The following is a 17,307-nucleotide window of genomic DNA, read 5'->3' on the forward strand; positions in this document are numbered from 1 at the left end:
ATAAGAGCGCCGTGCGGGACGGAGCCGCCCGCAGCAGCAGCAGGAGGAAGAGGAGGAAGAAGAGGAGGTAGGTGGTGGGAGGGGGCGGCACCCCCCTCACCCCCGTCCCTGCTGCGGGGGGCTGCGAGGGGAGGATGCTACCCGTCTGCAGTTAACCCTCGGTGTCCTCTATCCCACCCTCTTACAGGGGCAGGAAAGTGCAGCCAGGTTCCTCCCTGGCCCCTCTCTCCCCCGCTGGGAATTGCAGTTCTGATGTTTCAGTTTCCAGGGGACAGGATTTTTTTTTTTTTCCTACGGAAAATACCAATCTGCAGCCCTGAGCGACCCAGCTAGCATTGCTGCTAACTCCAGCTAGGATTGCTGCTGGGTCTGCCACAAGCAGTTTTTTGGCTGAACGCTTCCAAAAAATCCTTTTATCTTAATCCATTTTGGAGCAGGAAAATGGAGATTCTGTAAGGAGAAACTTCTGGGGTTTGGGCAAAATTTCTGCCTCCTTTGTCTTTCTCTCCTGCAGATCCAGACTATTTTAAAATAAAAGATTAACTTGTCTGTTTCTGCTGAACTGCTGATCCTTCCTTGAAGATGTTCCCAGTCTTTCCTCCCCTCCAGAGGGACCCACGGGTCCCCTCTAAGGTCACAGCAATGCTTCTGGGTGGAGGATGCCTCCCAAGGTGCAACAAGCTCCGTTTCTCCTGCTGTGAGTTGTAGGCATCGCTTTTCCACTTGAAAGCTGCAAAAAAATGCCAAAGAGCTGCAAAAATGCTGGAAGGACAATCAAAGGAGGAGATGGGCAGACAGCAGAAGTGTTGTTTCCCTGGAAATTCTCTATAAAACAAGTCCCAATGTACAGAAATGCAAACATCCATTGGTGTTGGTTGAAAGTTGAATTTAGATTTAACAAGACAGCATTCTCCATGTTACGTTTTGGGTTTTAATGTTTTAAACGCTGAAGAGTTGTGTTTTGATGAATACAGACTTGGAATAATTTCCTGCTTCATTGTGTCTCATAGGAAATTTGGGCAAAGGTACCAGGAACAAGCGAAATTCAAGCCATCATAATTTATTCTGTCCTAGGTTAAACTACTCATTTATTTATTTTCTTGCAGCAGCTCTGACTGTTTTGTGGGCACTTTTGCTGGACTTCAGCAGCATCGGGAATCAGCTGCAGCTCCTGCTTGCCAGGTAAATACACTTGAAGGCTGCCTTTCTCCAGGTTTGGCTTTCCAAGGAAATAACCCAAAGCTGTTACAGCAAAATAGCCCCAAAAAAGATTTGTAAGAGCACACAACAGCTCTGTCAGTCTGTAGCAGTGAAGCTGAATTCAGAGCCATTGTGAAATCCCAGTCTCTGTTCCACTCTTTGCTGTTATTATCTGGGTTACTGGACAGAAAATTATTCCCAAACCAAATATTGCTTTAGGCATTTAAAAGCAATTCAGCTGCCTAAACAAACTGTTTTTGATATAATTATTGTGAACCCCACTCACCCTCGGGGATTTGAGGCCAGCTTTTTGTGGCTGAAGTGCTCTGGGTTGGATTTTACCTAAAAATATGATTAAAACTGTTTTTGGAAAATGAGAATAAAATCACCTGCTCCGTACAGGAACAGAATAAAATGCTGCTTGGCCACGAGTCAGATCAGCTCTGGCAATCCCTGGCTTTAGCAAACTTCCTGGGGCAGTTACAGGCTGAGAGGCTATTAAATAAGCAAAACAAGAGGACTAAGAATATGATCTGTTTTGGTAGAAAAGATCTAACCCAGGCACAGGAATAAGGTGTGTAGTTGCTGGAAGTGGAGTGCCGGAGGAAGTTCAAGGTCATTTGTGTGAATTACACACACCTTTTAATTTTCTATAATTCAGCTTCCCTTAGCTTTGAGATGTGCTCACAGAGTTTTGAATGTTCTTTGGACCCTCATGCTGGGAATAGGGGCTGCTTCTGGGCCCTCTCATCCAAGTGCAGGACCAATCCTTCCTCTTCCTCCTTCCTCAGACCAGCAGCTCCTGGGGAAAATCTTCTTGGAGGAAATGGGCAGGAATGGGAGCAGTGGGCTTTGCTCCTCTTGGCACTGCTGGCCCTTGGCTGGGGCTAATTTTGCTATTGTGAAATCCGTGTTTCAGTGTTTCCTTGTAATTTTGAAGGAAAACCTTTCTGCATTCCTTCCCCACTGAGAAGTTCCCCGGTGGGCTTGGGCACTTCCACCCCAAAGAGGAAAGCCCTGGTCGCACCTGCTGGAGGGAAAGACCCGGCCCTGTCCAGGCAAGAGCTGCTCGACAGGTTCCTGTTCTGGGGCTGCTCCTCGGCTGCAGCAGGACAAGGGCTTGCGGCTCCTCGGGCTGCCTCAGGCTGCTGAACCCTGCCCCAGGCACCTCCTCTCCACCTCCGAGGGTTTGGGTGGCGTGTCCTCTGCTGGGAGGGTTCCGAGCGCTCTGCCCGCCCGCTTGCTGGCAGCGTCGCATTTCCTCGTCCCTCTGGGGACCCTTTAGGTGAACCTCCCTCAGCTGGTTATTCCAGAACTGAGCCACCACTGGAGGCAACCCAGGCAGGGCAGTGCAGGGTCCCCGCTGTCACCACCTCTCTCCCACAGGCTCCTGGAGGTGCAGGATGACTCTTTTCGACGGCGTCTACCCCTTCTACCCGCAGCAGAGGAAGGCTGCCTGGTTTGACATCGGCACCATCACAGTCACCGTGGTGTTCCTGACGCTGGCTTGCAGCTTCCTGCTCATCGCCCCGGGCATCCGCGGCCGGGCGGTGCGTGACCGCGGGATGCGGCTGCTCCCGGTGCCCCGCACTCCGGGACGCTCCCTGGGGTTTCAGGAGCAGAGGCAGGGCTGCTCCTGCCCGCCTTATGTCCCACCTCTCTCCCTGCAGAGGCTGTTCTGGACTCTCCGTGTTCTCCTCAGCCTCTTCGTGGGAGCGGTGATCGTCGGTGAGTACTGGGCAGCCCCAGGGATGGCTCCGGGGGAAGGATGGAAACCTGGGGCTGGGAAATGTGAGCTGGGGGGCACAACCACAGCTGGTCGGGGGGGCTGCCTTAGCCTTGCTCTGCAAAGCAGCCCCACAGCTTCCCAAAAAGTCTTTCCCTTCCCTTCCTTTCCCCTTCCCTGGGGCTGAGGGTGCTTGGAGGTGCCTGTGGTTACTCCTGGGAGTTTTGCTGGCTGTGACTCCAACAGCCCCAGCTCCATCGGGCTGCACAGCCCCGTGTTCCTCCGGCTGTGTGCGCGACCCGACACAGGCAGGGTGCAGGAACAACCACAAAAGCATGGATGAGATGCAAAGAGCAGATTTATTTTCATTGCCTCGCCCTCCAGGGGACCCCCAGAGCAGCACTGGGTAGAGACAAGGAGGGGACTGGCACCAAGGGTCACCAAAGCTGCTGTTTTCTCCAGTGCTGCAGGGATTTGTGCAGGTGGAGCTCACTGATGTCCTTTGATCTTCCCTGTGACAGGGCTGGATCCCAAGCTTGTTCAATAGGTGCTCCACTTCTCCAACACACAAGGCTGGACAGTGCTCCCTGTGATCTCTGGGTTTTTCTACACCCCAGCCACACATTGGTTGATGTGTTTACAGCGCCCCTCACCAGTTTTCCATGATTTCCCCCCACTCTGTGAGCCCTCTTGTGCTGCCTGGGGCTGCAGCCAGGCGTGTTTGGAGATTGTGAGGAGCCTTGCAGTGATGTGGAGGGAGCGGGTTGGAATAAAGCACAGGCAGGGCAGAGACTGCAGCGGTGGGGTAAAGACCTCCTGAGGAGCAAGGTCAGAGGACATGAAAGAGAAGATTTAATTTAGTAAAAACCAGGAAATATCCTGTAATAACTGATGGTGGAAACCAGGCAGTGGGATTTCCAACTCAGGGCAACAGGATGGGTAAGAAAAGATGTACTGAGGGGACAGAAGATGCCAGGTGGCAAGAGAAACCAGCCCTGACCCTAAAGCAAAGCATCCCTCCTGCTGTGAAGGACAAGATGGATTACAGGACTGCTCAGAGAGGGATGATGATAACGTAAAAGACTGAGCTCTGATTTGACCAGGCACCAGAAGTAGGTAGCCAGACTGGGACCAGCTGTGGGGCAGAGGGGCCATCCCAGCATGGGGGGGTGCCCAGGTTCTGGGAGATGCCACCAGAGCCACCTGAGAACGTGGTGCCAGGCTGGCGGTGGCAGAGGGGAGGAGGCCAGGGCTGGTCCCACAGCCATAGCCAGCTCAGCCCAGCAGAGCCATCAGCACCACTCTGGGACAAGGCTGCAGTCGGGCTCTGCTTGGGCACAGGGAGGAACAAATTGTTCTGGAGCCAGCGTCAGAGTTTCCGTCTGGCAGCAGCAGGGCACACTCACCCCTGCAGCCAAAAAAACATTCCTGTGGAGCTCCCACTGCATCAATGCCCTCACAAGTTGACTCAGCAACTGAACATTTTCTCAGGAAGGTTTTGTTCAGCCTGACATCAAACCAGTGGCTTTACCTTCCCCGTTGGAAAACGAAGCCCACTGCGAAGTGAAAGTGGTTTAGAAAAGGATACCCTGTTCCCAAAGACATGTACCAGACAAGCTTCCAACTTTTCTTTTTTTCCCAGCTGGAATGACTGCCCAAGCTGTGATGGCCCTTCCCACCCCTCTTCACCACCTCCTTTTGACAATGACTTTTACTATTTGCTAACAGTGCAATTTGGGGAGCTGGATGTGAGAAATGAGACTCACCCCTGTTCCTGTGGCTGACAAACAGGCTCATCTCTGAGCCCTGTCCCTGGGTGGCGTGGTGCTTGCCGCGGTGGGCAGCTTGCAGTGAAGTTCTGGAGAGGATGTCCAAGGAGAAATCAGATCAGGATGTTCATGCCCGGGGATCAGAGCTCCGCTGTTCCCGGATCCAGGGAGTGGATGCTTAGCAAGGGGAGGACCTGAGCTCTGCAGGGTGTGGGAGCTGGTTGGGGCACGTCCTGGTGGCTGAATCAGCATTCCTGCCCTCCTAACACTCCCTTCCAGTGCCATGGTGGGAATGCTGCCACTCACCTGTGATTCTCCCCTTGAGCCCAGCAAAGCCTGGACCTGCTTTAACCCCAGCTTTATTTTTCCTGGCAGTTGTCCAGTTCACAGGGGACTGGGAGAGTGGCTGGGTGCGGGCAAACACCTCCTACAAGTCCTTCAGCCCCGTGCAGGTGAGCGCTGACATCGGGCTGCACGTCGGCCTGGCCGGGCTGAACGTCACGCTCAGGGGTGAGTCTGATGGCCCCAGCTGCACCTCTGGGGTGCCCACGGCCCCAGCAGCTCCACAGCTGCCCTGCAGGGGCCCTTGGTCTGTCTGGAGACCCCTGGGCCCCGCTGTGCCCGGGCTGCTGCTGGCAGTGCCCAGGGGCTGGCACAGCAGGAGCCCCACTGGTCCCTCCCGCAGGAAACCCAGTGGAGCAGATCAACGAGACCATCAACTACAACGAGCACTTTCCCTGGAGCTTTGGGGCAGATTATGACCACAGCTACAGCCAGGGGCTGCAGAAGGGGCTGCCCAGCCCCATCCTGTACGTGGCAGAGAAGTTCAGCTCGCAGAGCCCCTGTGCCTGGCACAGGCGGTACCGCATCGCCGGGCACTACGCCTCAGCCATGCTCTGGTGAGCCCTCCTGTCCTGATGCCAGCACGGGGGATGCAGGGGTCTGGAGAGCTTGGCTGCCTTTCCCCGTGGCCTTTGGGATGGGTGGGATTGCATCCTGCCAGGAGGGAAGCTCTGTGCATGGAGGGGGCCCTGCCGGGCACTGCAGACACTTTGGGATGAGCAGAGGAGAGGTTCTGGTCTCCCCGCTGGAGAAATCCACAGGGCTGGGCACAGGAGAGAGGAACGTGCTGCAGGTCCTTGCTGTGGTGTGCTGATGGTGGCAGAAGTCCATCCCCATGGATGGAGTTGAAGCTGCTGTCCTTGGTGGCCCACAGAGGCCCATGGGCACATGAAGAGCTCTCCCAGCCTAACCTGTGAGTGGATTTTGCACTTAGGATTGGGATCAGGTGAGGACAAGATGCTGCTGCTGTTATTGTGGAGCTGACTCCTTGGCAAGGTTAGAGATCTGTCAGTGCCCACTTGTGCTGGGGGGGAGCTGGTCCCCAGCTGGCAGGGATGGTCCCTTCTACCACGTGCAGGCCATCAAGAACCATTGCAGTGCTGCTCTCCCTGCTTGGTGTTTGACAGCAGGGACACAGAGACCAGGCAAGGAGCCTGGCTGTGCCATGGAACAAGAGCTCCTGGTCCACAGCAGAGGCCTTCCTCTGTAGCCCAACTTCTCAGCAAGTGCAGAGCTCCTGCAATGACTTTGCCTGCTCCTGCACTCATCTCAGTCCTGGGCGCTGCTCTCGGGGACCAGGCTGCCCCATGTGTGGAAGGGCAGGGAGCTGGGGTGGTCCAGATGCACTGAGGGGGCTGCCCCAGCCTCCTTGAGGCTGGTGCTGTCTGTGGGCTGAGCAATGGGAGGAGGAGGAGATCTGTGTTTCTGCTTCTGGATGTGGCAATGTGAGCCTTGCACGTGCACTTGCTCAGCGTGGGGATTAGGGATCATTCCTGCCTGCCCACAGAGCTTCTCCACCTCCCGCAGCGCTCTTGGAGCCCAGATTGCTCCTACCACGTGGAAACCCTCCCACAGAGCATCCCAATCCATGGCACTCACACCACTCATCTCTTGGGCACCACACCACTCTCCTCTTGCCCTCAGGGTGGCCTTTTGCACGTGGGTCATGTCCAACATTCTGCTCTCCATGCCTGCCCTGGTTTATGGAGGATACATGCTCCTGGCCACAGGGGCCTCCATGATCTTCTCTCTGCTCTCCTTCTCCACCGTGAGGAACTCCCCGACGTGCCTGATCCAGATTGGGACCAGCACCCTGCACGTGGCCTATGGGGGATCCTTCTGGCTCATGCTGGCAATTGGTGAGAACATTGGGGTGCCCCAGCAAACATCACTGAGCCCCAGGGCTTCCCCAAAAAGTGGGAAGTGCAGCTCCCCAGAGCCTGTGCCTTGGCAAAGCAGATCCTGGCAGAGATGTGGGGAGGGATGGGAAAAGGGGAAACACCATTCTCATCTCGAGGCATTTATAACTCCTGAGCTGCAAAGATGTTGGGATCACTCACCTGGGTTTTCAGACCCGAGCTGGGCTTTAAGGATGCTCAGAACAGCTCATGGAATAGAAGGCCACCTTCCTTGAGCAAAGGCATTGTCCTCTGGCAGGGGACAATCCAAGGAGAGCTGTGGGCTGGGGGCACTGCTGGGGTGACAGGACCCCAACCAGAGTGAGTGTTTGCTCCCAGGCCTGCTCTGTTTGGTGGCTGGGATCACCATCGTGGCAATGCACCACCTCCGTCTGGACCTGCTGAAAACTTTCTTTGATCTCCATGAGGACAAAGCAGAGGAGCACCAGGAGATGCCTGAGGTGTTCAGCAACCATCACTTTGTGAGCAAGAGCCTGCCTGCTTCTGAGCCCACTGAAATCAACAGCATCTAGGAGAAACTCCTCACTCTGTCCCTGAGGATGGACCCAGAAGGGCAGGACAAATTCTCCTTGATGTCCCCAGGGATGCATTTCCCCACCCAGCTGCCTTTGAAGTCCAAGCTGGGATAGGTCCTTGCTGGGAAGTCCTTCCCAGACTGTGTCTCCTGTGACTCCCTCTGGAAGGGGCAGGCTGTGCTGGAGGCTGCCATCAGAGCAGCTCACCCTGCTGAGACTTGGGCTGCACACCCACCTGGGAACCCCTGTCCCAGGAGGAATGTCCTCCCTGCTCCATTCTTCAAGGGTCTGCTCCCACTGAAACTGAGAAACAGCTCATGGGTCACATGAGCCTGGGAGCACCTGCCACTCCAAAACCTGGGGTTAAACCTCCTAATTTTTTCCCCAAACGTGACATTTTTGGTTCAGGTGTATCCAGGAAAGCCAGGTATGGATCCAGCTGCAGGAGGTGGAATAAAAAACCTGCTGCAGAAACAAAGACTGAGTACCTGTACCATGGAGCTTGCTGTGGGGGATGTGCTGATTTGATTTTCAAATTTGGCCTTTATTAGAGGAAACTTGTAGCCTGGTGTGGGCCAGAAGGATGCCATAGGAAAGGAAGGAGAGTGGAGAATAAAGTTATCCCTGTCCAGCTGGAGCACAGTTAGGCTGGCTGGGCAGCAGAGGAGGGAGGGGATCTGTCCCTCTGCCTCACTCAGGTGACACCCCACCTGCAGAGCTGCCTCCAGAGAAGGACACAGAGCTGTGGGAGAGAGCCCAGAGGAGGCCATGGAGATGCTCTCCTGGGCACCTTCATTCCCATTGATTGTAAAGTACAAAATTTCCATGTTTTGACTTTTCTTTCTGAGATCCTTGCTGGTAAAGTTACTTATTTCTGTCAGGTGATGCTTGTGTGTCACTCATGTGGTTTGTTCTGCACAGGAATTATTTTCAATAAAACTTTATTAAAACCCCTCTCCTTTGAAACACTGTGGGCATGGAGGGGGCTGGTTTCTTCAGAAGGGGCCATGGGGCACATCTGAAGGTCACTTCTGGCAAGCTCCCAGCAGCAGCCTCCTGTCCATGGGCACAAATTGTCCACGGCACATTTCAGGGTCACCCACAAAGAAATCTTTGTCATAAGGAGCCCAGGCTGGAGGTGCTGCTCACCTCTCCCTAATTGTTATAGCTGCTCTCCAGGGCACTGTTGCTCCTCTCCCACCTCCTCCTCCCCCTCCCTCCCTGCTGGTCTGGTTCCTCCAGCATCCTCCTGGAATTGTGCTCCTCTTTGCCCTCCTGCCCTCACACTGAGAGGAGCTGTGGGGCACAGGGGGGAGCACAGCTCCACCTCAGCTCCCTGGCTGCTGCTGGGGACAGCATCCAAGGGCAAGGGGAATTTTTGAGGGTCTTCAGGGTGAGGGGGCTCGTGTGGGCTCTGCTTTGCCTTTGGTTCATGACTGTGAGTCTGCAGTTACTTGCTTTCTCCCCAGTTTGTTCTGATTTAATCTCTGTATCCTGGGGAGGACTCAGGGTTGGTTGGGATGGGCCGAGGGGAAGGGCAGTAAAACAGACCAAAAACCAAAAAAAACCACCCCAAAACTGTTGTATTTGAGACACTTTTTCAGATCTGGGTATTCCCATCACTTGGTCCTCGCCATGTCTCCTTCCGCGTGGGCTCCTGCTGGATTTGGGGAATCCAGGAGCAGCCCCTGCTCCCCTGTGCCTCAGAGCTGGGTGGCTGTGCCGTGGCAGAGCTCCCCGAGGGGCACCATGAACCCATCCTGTGCAGAGCAGCTGGGCTGGGCTGGCAGCCAGCACTTGTCCCACTGCTCCTCCTCGCCACTCTTGTCCAGGCTGAAGATGAGCTTCAGCTTCTGAGGCTGCACAGAGTTGAGGATGATGATGCCCAGCCCCAGGAGCAGGCACAGCAGCCCTGCAAATACACAGGGACACCTCTGCAGGAGCTCTGCTGGGCCCAGCTCTCCCCAGCTGCACACCAGGCACGTGTGGCATCACCCAGCAGGCAGGAAAAGGTTTTTTCTCTTTCCCCACCTCGATTCTGGCATCACTGTGGGCTCCCCAGCACAAAAGAGAGGTCAGTGAGCTGGGCAGAGTTGGGAAAGGCTGCAGGACCTGGGCTTCCTGAAGAAGAGGGGCACCCAGGGGGAATTGGTTACCACCTGCTACTGGGAAAGGGCTGGTCTCCCTGGAGGTGATGTTGTGAGATGGAAAATTCTGCCAAAATCAAAGGAAACAATTGCTGCTTGGAAGTCCTGAAGGGAGAGGGAGTCTCTATCCAGCAGGCAACTTCAAACATCCAATTCTCTGCACTGCTCATCTCTCTCTCCCCAACTTGACAATTCTAATCTAAAATCTTCTAACCTAAAATTATCATTTTCTGTGACCAGCCACGGGGAAGGAAGGGAGGAGGAGCTGCTGAGCCATCACCTCTGCAGGGCTGGAGGAGGAAAGCCCCAGAAGCAAGGTGAGCACTCACCTGTGGCTAATGCCAGCCAAAAGGATTCACCATAGTCTGTTCTCAAGGAGACTGGGCCAAACTGGATGGGGCACCCCAGGGTGTTCCTCGTGGTGGAGAAGAGCAGCAGTGAGGAGAGGATCAGAGTGCCAGTGAGCAGGAGCATCTGGCCACCATAGAGCAGGATGGACATGGAGAAGAGCAGGATGGAAATGAGCCATGTGCAGAAGGCCAGCCTGCAAAAGGACCACAAACCTGAGCACAGGACACCAGTCTTGGAGGGTCAGCTCAGGGTCTGCTCTCCATGTCCCAAAGGAGGGATAAAGCCCTGGGACACCTGGTCTAGCTGGCCTTGCTTCAGCCTGATCCAGAGAGTCCCTTACAACCCAAAAACTGTGCAAAGACACCAGTGGTGGAGCTGTGGGACACATCCTGCAGCAGTGGAGAGGGATCTCCACACCTGGCAATGTTATTGAGTTTCCTGAAGCCTCCAAGCACCTCGGTATGGCTTTGGCATCAGCCCTGCTCTGGGTGTGGGCCTGGAGCAGAACTCTCTGGAGGTTCCTGAAATATTCATGTATTTCCTGACTGAAATATTTGTGTTTAATAGCTCCAACACTGGGCCATTTGCAGAGGCAGCAGGTGCTTTGCTGGGGGGGAAGGAGGGGTTTGGGGGGTCTGTGTGGTGGGAAGGAGGGGTTTTGGGGGAAGGAGGGGTTTGGGGGGTGTGTGTGGTGGGAAGGAGGGGTTTTGGGGGAAGGAGAGGTTTTGGGGGTGTGCTGGCAAGCCCTCTGATGTGCATAAGAGGAGGAGCCACCCCAGAAGCTCTGGGTTTTGAGGCAGATGAGGGAGAAGCAGACCCTGGAGAGGCAGGGTGATGTTTGTCATCACGCCAATGTCCTCCCTCACACAGCAGGCTCAGCTGGAACACTCCCCTCCCTTCCCGGGAAAGTCCCAGTCACACGGGACATTGTTTGTGTTCACACCTCGGCCTGAGGGCTTTCCCCCCTTCTGGGGGGTGAGAACGGGTTCAACACCGGTGTGAGAGGCAGGGTCGTGTCTTAGAAAGGGCCATGAACCCCCAAAGCCCCCCAGGGCTCTGAGCCCTTCCAGGGAGCAGCACCCCCGATGCACAGCCCTGCCAAGTTCCCCTCTCAGGGAAGGTGCCTGGGTGCTCTCATTAAACCTCAGCCAGCCCTGGGCTCTCCCCACCTCTGAGAAGACCAGAGGAGCATCAGTGGGGCACTGTCTGGTTCCATGGGTGGTCATATCTTCTTTCTTAATCTCTCTCTCTCTCTCCTCCCAGTTTCTTTTCTTTTTCTTTCTATCTTTGTCTACATCATATTTCCTGTGACACAAAATCCATGCTATGGACTTCAGCATGTGGCCTCATTTGCACCCTAATTTGGGCAGAGGATGTCTCTAAAAATCAGATTGTAACAGTCCTGACAAAGCAACTTCTTTCCTGAGTCTTGTGATTGTCCACAACTGGTCACCCCCGGGCAGTTCCCAGTGTTCAGAGGGACAATGGCATGGGGGGACACCTTTGTTTGGAGAACTGCACCATTAGCCATGCCCACACCTGATTCAGCTCCTGGAGTGCACCCAGCTGCCAGCCCTACCCTGTGCTTGGGGCTTGGATTTGGCTCCCTTGGGAAGGTGAGCCTGACAAATTTTTCTGATTCCGAGAAAAAAACTCAAACAAAAAAAGTTTTCATGGACATTTCTGCTTTGAAATACAGGAATGTTTGAGTGGGGATAATTATTTTTCCTGAACATGAGAAAGGAGAGGGCTACAGGGAGCTGGACCCTACATTCCTGGGGGAATTGCAAGGCTCTCTCTTCCCTGCAGTGCCTTTCCCAAGACCTCTGAGACTCGTGGGGGTGCTCTGGGAGCCCACAGTCACAGCACACACAAGTGCTCTAAGTTCCATGAGCTCCCTCTTGGTGGTCCCTCCTCAGGGAGCACCATCCTGACCATGAGCCCCCCTCAGGCAGGTCTGTGCCCACCTGGACAGCAGAGGAAGACCTTTCACAGTGGGTCTCAACTGGGACTCTTTATCCTGGTCCTTGGGAGGGATCTTGAGCCATGAGCCCCACAGCTGGGTCCGTTTTCCCTACAATGGAATTTTCTGACTGCAGTTTAGTACAAGGCAGGAGACACCTAAGAGGAGTCTGGGGACATGGACAAAAGATGCTCCAAGGGCTGCAGCCCCTCTGCTCTGGAGCCAGGCTGGGAGAGCTGGGGGTGTTGGGAGAGCTCAGAGCCCCTTCCAGTGCCTGGAGGGGCTCCAGGAGAGCTGGAGAGGGACTTTGAACCAGGGCCTGTAGGGACAGGATGAGGATGAATAACTTCCCACTGCCAGAGGGCAGGGTTAGATGGGATATTGGGAAGGAATTCCTCCCTGTGAGGGTGAGGAGGCTCTGGCACAGGGTGCCCAGTGGAGTTGTGGCTGCCTGTCCTGGTTTTACATGGGAGACATTTAGGGAAGTGATCCTTGGAAGTGTTCCAGGCCAGGCTGGATGGGGCTTGGAGCAACCTGAGACAGTAGAAGGTGTCCCTGCCCTGGTGGGGGGGGGGGGGGGGGGGGGGGGGGGGGTGGAGCAACACAAGTTTTAAGATCCCATCCAACCCAAATCACTCCATGATTCCACAATTCTATGAATCTGTGACAGGCCAGGAAGCACGAGAACCCCAGATCCAGCAGAGAGGCTTTGGCACGGCCTTACAGTGAGAGGGGTGGCTCCACAAAGCTGCCACTGCTGTCCCTGGTGCTCCCCAGGGCAGGGCAGGGCTGTCACTCACCAGAGCATGGCTGAGGCGTAGTGCCCGGCGATGCGGTACCCGCCTGTGCCAGGCACAGGGGCTCTGCGAGCTGAACTTCTCTGCCATGTACAGGATGGGGCTGGGCAGCCCCTTCTGCAGCCCCTGGCTGTAGCTGTGGTCATAATCTGCCCCAAAGCTCCAGGGAAAGTGCTCGTTGTAGTTGATGGTCTCGTTGATCTGCTCCACTGGGTTTCCTGCGGGAGGGACCAGCGGGGCTCCTGCTGTGCCAGCCCCTGGGCACTGCCAGCAGCAGCCCGGGCACAGCGGGGCCCAGGGGTCTCCAGACAGACCAAGGGCCCCTGCAGGGCAGCTGTGGAGCTGCTGGGGCCGTGGGCACCCCAGAGGTGCAGCTGGGGCCATCAGACTCACCCCTGAGCGTGACGTTCAGCCCGGCCAGGCCGACGTGCAGCCCGATGTCAGCGCTCACCTGCACGGGGCTGAAGGACTTGTAGGAGGTGTTTGCCTGCACCCAGCCACTCTCCCAGTCTCTGGTGAACTGCACATCTGGGAAGACCTCAGGGGTTACTTACAGCCTGGCAGCAAGATGCCTGGGGCTGGAAGCACCTGCCAGGATGGTCACCATGGCCTGAGCATCACCCACCTCATGCCAAGTCCAGCACTGGGCTGTCAGCCCCAAGGGGCAGATGTCCTGGATGTCCTTCCTGTATCCCTGTGTGTCCTTCCTGTATCCCTGTGTGTCCTTCCTGTATCCCTGTGTGTCCTTCCTCAAGATCTACCCAGGGCCCTGAAAGCCCCTCTTGGGCTGGTTTCTCCCCAGCCCCAGGGCAGATCCCAGCCCTGGTGGCAGCGGGGCTGCTGTGTGGGCACTGCCTGAGCACTGCTCCTCCCCTGAGCCCCTGCCAAGGTGCCTGAACTCCCTGGAAGGTGGTGGTGAGCTTCTGGTGAGTGCCCTGGAGATGACCACCAGTCTTCAGACTGGAGGAAGATGGGTGCCTTCCACAACTGCTGGAGCCACCTCCCAGACACAAGACATGTCCATCTTCCCCATGAACTCATCCCACAGCCTGGGCTTGGCCCTTGACTGATCTCTTCACCCTCCCCCACCTTTCCCCTCCATTTCTTGGGCCCCCATGAGCTCCCCCACGCTCACTGAGGATCACTGCTCCCACGAAGAGCCCCAGCAGCAGCCGCAGGAACCAGCAGAGTCTCTGTAAGGGTTGAGGGAGTGGAGGCACAGGGTCAGCCAGGTTTTACCACCTCAGCACCAAGCACATCACTTAGAAAGGTGGAATGGTGAGAAACAGACCTGTCCCTCCCCTGGGGAGCCACCCCATGTGCTGTGTGGGTGGCTGGCATGGGGTACATCCCTGCTGGGGTGGGGGGAGGCAGCAGGGAGATCCAGGCAGAGGAAGAAGATGATCAAAAGAACCCACTGGAGAAAGCTGTGACAGCCCTTTTTTGGGAAGGAGGGTGGAAACATTCCCTCTAACAATCTTCAGCTGCAATTCTCACACTTATCCAAACCTCAGTGTGCTTGGATGTGTTGACAGCTGGCCACAGCTGTAGCAAAAAGGAGTGACCAGGTGTTGGTAGAGTGTCCCCTGGGGGACAGAAGGCCCTGAACCAGCCCTGCTGCACAGCCATGCACACAGCCAGTGCCTGGTGTGGCATCCAGCAGGGTCTGTTGGCCACAGAGAGCCTGGTGAGCAGTGCTGGGACATGCCCAGCACACACCTCCCTCTTTGACTGAGCTCTCTGGCAAGGTGGGGTGAGATCTCTGAGCCTCACCCTGCTATTCCACTCTGGTGAAAGAATTTCGGCTTGTTCACAGAGAAATCCAGCCAAGATCAGATCTGGCTGCCTCAGAAATCTGGGGTGGTGGAGTTTGGTGCTCGTGCTGGGATGGGCTGGGGCTCACTCAGCCCCATGGCATTCCAGAGATCCTGGAGCTCTGGCCATAGCCCAGGGGCAGCTTTTCTTGCCAAATCTGTTCTGGAGGCTGGGGAAGAGGAGGAATGTGGGATGCACAGGCAGGGACCAGAGGTCTGAACTGCCCCTGCCCCTCCACTTACCCTCCTGCCCGGGATCCCTGGCAGGATGATGATGAACGTGGCCAGCATGGAGAGGAACACGGTGACAATGACAGCCCGGGTGGTGTCAAAGGGGAAGCGGGCATTGGCTCCGGGGTAGAAGGGGTAGGAGCCATTCCACAGAGTCATCTTGCTGCCTGCAGGGACCCGAAACGGGCACCCAGAGAGACAGTGGTGAGAAAAATCATCTCCACACGTCCACTGCCACCAGCCATCCCCACGGAGCTGTCCCTGCCCCCTTGTCCCGCTCTGCTCGTCCCTGGCAGGGCTGGGTGTGCATTCCTGGGCGATGCAATCCCACACTGGCCGTGCCCTCGGGGATCTCCCACGGGAACCCTTCATCCTCCACAGCCAAGCTGGCTTGGAGCCGCCAGGGCATCTCTGCTGCAGCGCTCGGGTTGTCCCCAAAGAGGGACACCCACGGGGCCGCTCGCTGCCCTCCTCTGCTCCCCATCCCCAAAACGTGCGGCTCTTTAGGAGCAGCCTGGCCCCGCGGGGTGAATCACGGCACAAACACGGGCCGAGCCCTGCGCTGTTAACCCCTCACCATCGGGGAACCGGGAATAACCCGGAGGGGACGGGGACACCGCCGGTCCCGTGGGCCAGCCCCTCAGGACGCTGCTTGGAGACCAAACATTTTCATGCCACAGCACTTGACCAGCTCCTTTTCCTGCTGGGAAAGGGCTGCTCAGCATCCCCCGGGAATGGGGGCAGCAGAAACACCCCCAGCCCCTTCCCCACGCCCAGCCTACCTCCAGCGCCGGGCCGGGAAGCGCCGGGATGAGCCAGGAAGCGCCGGGATTCTTCGGGAAGCTCCGGGATGCTCCGGGATGAGCCGTGACGCCGCCTGCCAGCCCGCTCCCTCCTCCTGCCAAGGCTGCGGGCCAGCAGCCAGCCTGGCTGCGCTGCTCCCGGTGGTTTTTGGAGCGCCCGCCTCCCGAGGTGCTTGGATCATCCAGCCTAAGCCAGAGCTCCCGCATTCCTGCTGGGGGCACAGAGGGGAGCTAGGGGCGGGCACAGCCCTGGGAAGGGTCGGCTTCACCTCCTGGACTGGTCTTGGAGAACAGTAAAAAAGTGCAGTTCTACATGGCATGAAGAGCCTGGAGCTGCCGGGCCCCTCTGGATTCTGGTGGATCCAAAGCCCCCATGGGCACTGCCTGGTGGAGCTCCCAGCTGAGCTCACCCAGCAGGGCTGTGCCTGCCTGGCCTCCTGATGGCCCTGGCTCCATCCCTGAGAAGGTCCTGGCATCTAGGGGTGCTCCCAGCCACATCATGCAGAAGATGCTCAGGTTTGTGACCTGGCCATGGCATGGAGATGGTGGAAATTCAAGCTTTTGGGGTTTGCTCCTGCACTTTGGCATTTCAGCTGGCTGAAGAGGGTTGTGTTGATACTGAGGAGGACCAGCATGGCAGAAACACTCCCCTGACCCATGTCTGGGGTCTCCCCTCTGAAACTGGCACAGCCATCTTGATATTTCTGGATATTTCTTTTTTGCATCCCAGTAAATGGGCTGGCTGGGTACCACGCTCTTGGCAGAGGGAGGTAAAAATGACTTTTCACTCATGCCCAGTAAAAAATAAGGCTTTTTTTTTTTTTTGGCAAAAACTTTGCCATTTCCCTTCAAATCCCCAACTGGTCTGACCCAATCTGAACACTGAATCCCTCCCCTGGAGTTGTTTACAAAAATTGAAGGGTGGGCAAGTTGATGTAGCTGGGGAATATGTGTGCAGAGAGGTGCTGAGGAGCTGTCTGGTGGGGATGGGCACCAGCTCCAGCTCTGACAGCCTCTGCAAAGCAGAGGGAGACACAAAATTGCTCACAGCCAATGGAGCAAATCCTTAGGGATTTGGGACACCCGTGGGGCTTTGGACCTGTTGGAAAGGTGGAACCACCTCTCCCTGCAGTGTGGGAGAGGACAACTGAGGGGGTGGCAGGATGAAATTAATCCAGGTGGGGAAGGTGCAACCACGTGAAGGGTGGGATGAGGGTCTAAAGCATCCCTCATTGCACTCCCTGGAGCTGGGAGAGGCAGCAGAGGGATGAGCCCTGCTCTGGTTTGGGTAAAGCAAGGTGTGGAGTTTGCCTTCGGAAGGGATTGAGGCACGGTGGGTTTGGGGCTGCTCAGACAAGCATCACAAACACATCCTTTGGGAGATATCCTATTCCCAAAAATGCAGACAAGGGGGGAGGGAGCTCCCCTTCTCCTCTAAAGGGGGCCAGCACCACAAGGTTTGTGTGCCCCCAGAAATGCTCTGGTTCTCTCATCTGTCCCCAGCAGGGATGGAAATGGGGAATGATTTTGGCAGTGGGATGCTCCCCTTCCCTGGAGTGCTGGTGAGGTCACACCCTGGGAGTGAGAGAAAACTCTTTGATTTACCCCTCACCCCAGCACTCTGAATATAGGGAGGAGCTGTTATTACAACTGGCTGTTTGTGTCTTCATCTTTTTTTTTTTAATTTTTAATTTTTCTGAGTATTTCTGCAGTTAGTAAAGGTGAGCATT

The 17,307-nt window shown here is 56.1% G+C and overlaps 2 protein-coding genes across 3 annotated transcripts; one reads left to right on the top strand and one right to left on the bottom strand.

Annotated features, from left to right (window-relative positions):
* Positions 1–4: 4 nt before the first annotated feature.
* Positions 5–8,425, top strand: DUOXA2 (dual oxidase maturation factor 2). 2 transcript variants are annotated; one of them, XM_059858055.1, is made up of 8 exons: positions 5–67; positions 1,107–1,182; positions 2,587–2,750; positions 2,871–2,928; positions 5,071–5,205; positions 5,381–5,594; positions 6,682–6,896; positions 7,275–8,425. In XM_059858055.1, exons 3-8 carry the CDS (start codon positions 2,604–2,606, stop codon positions 7,466–7,468), a joined length of 963 nt encoding a protein of 320 aa, XP_059714038.1. In that variant the 5' UTR covers positions 5–67; positions 1,107–1,182; positions 2,587–2,603; the 3' UTR covers positions 7,469–8,425. The 2 variants fall into 2 exon arrangements, with proteins under 2 accessions (XP_059714038.1, XP_059714039.1); XM_059858056.1 differs by lacking the exons at positions 5–67; positions 1,107–1,182 and having other exon boundaries at positions 2,479–2,750.
* A 609-nt stretch (positions 8,426–9,034) lies between these two features.
* DUOXA1 (dual oxidase maturation factor 1) lies at positions 9,035–15,719 on the bottom strand. Its single transcript, XM_059858054.1, is given in 8 exon segments — positions 9,035–9,383; positions 9,948–10,162; positions 12,733–12,770; positions 12,772–12,947; positions 13,123–13,257; positions 13,865–13,922; positions 14,787–14,941; positions 15,557–15,719. Coding segments are annotated over 7 exon segments (978 nt in total). The 5' UTR covers positions 14,934–14,941; positions 15,557–15,719; the 3' UTR covers positions 9,035–9,174.
* Positions 15,720–17,307: the final 1,588 nt, after the last annotated feature.

This window comes from Haemorhous mexicanus, chromosome 13 (genome assembly GCF_027477595.1).
Source record: "Haemorhous mexicanus isolate bHaeMex1 chromosome 13, bHaeMex1.pri, whole genome shotgun sequence".
NCBI classification, from domain to species: Eukaryota; Metazoa; Chordata; class Aves; order Passeriformes; family Fringillidae; genus Haemorhous; species Haemorhous mexicanus.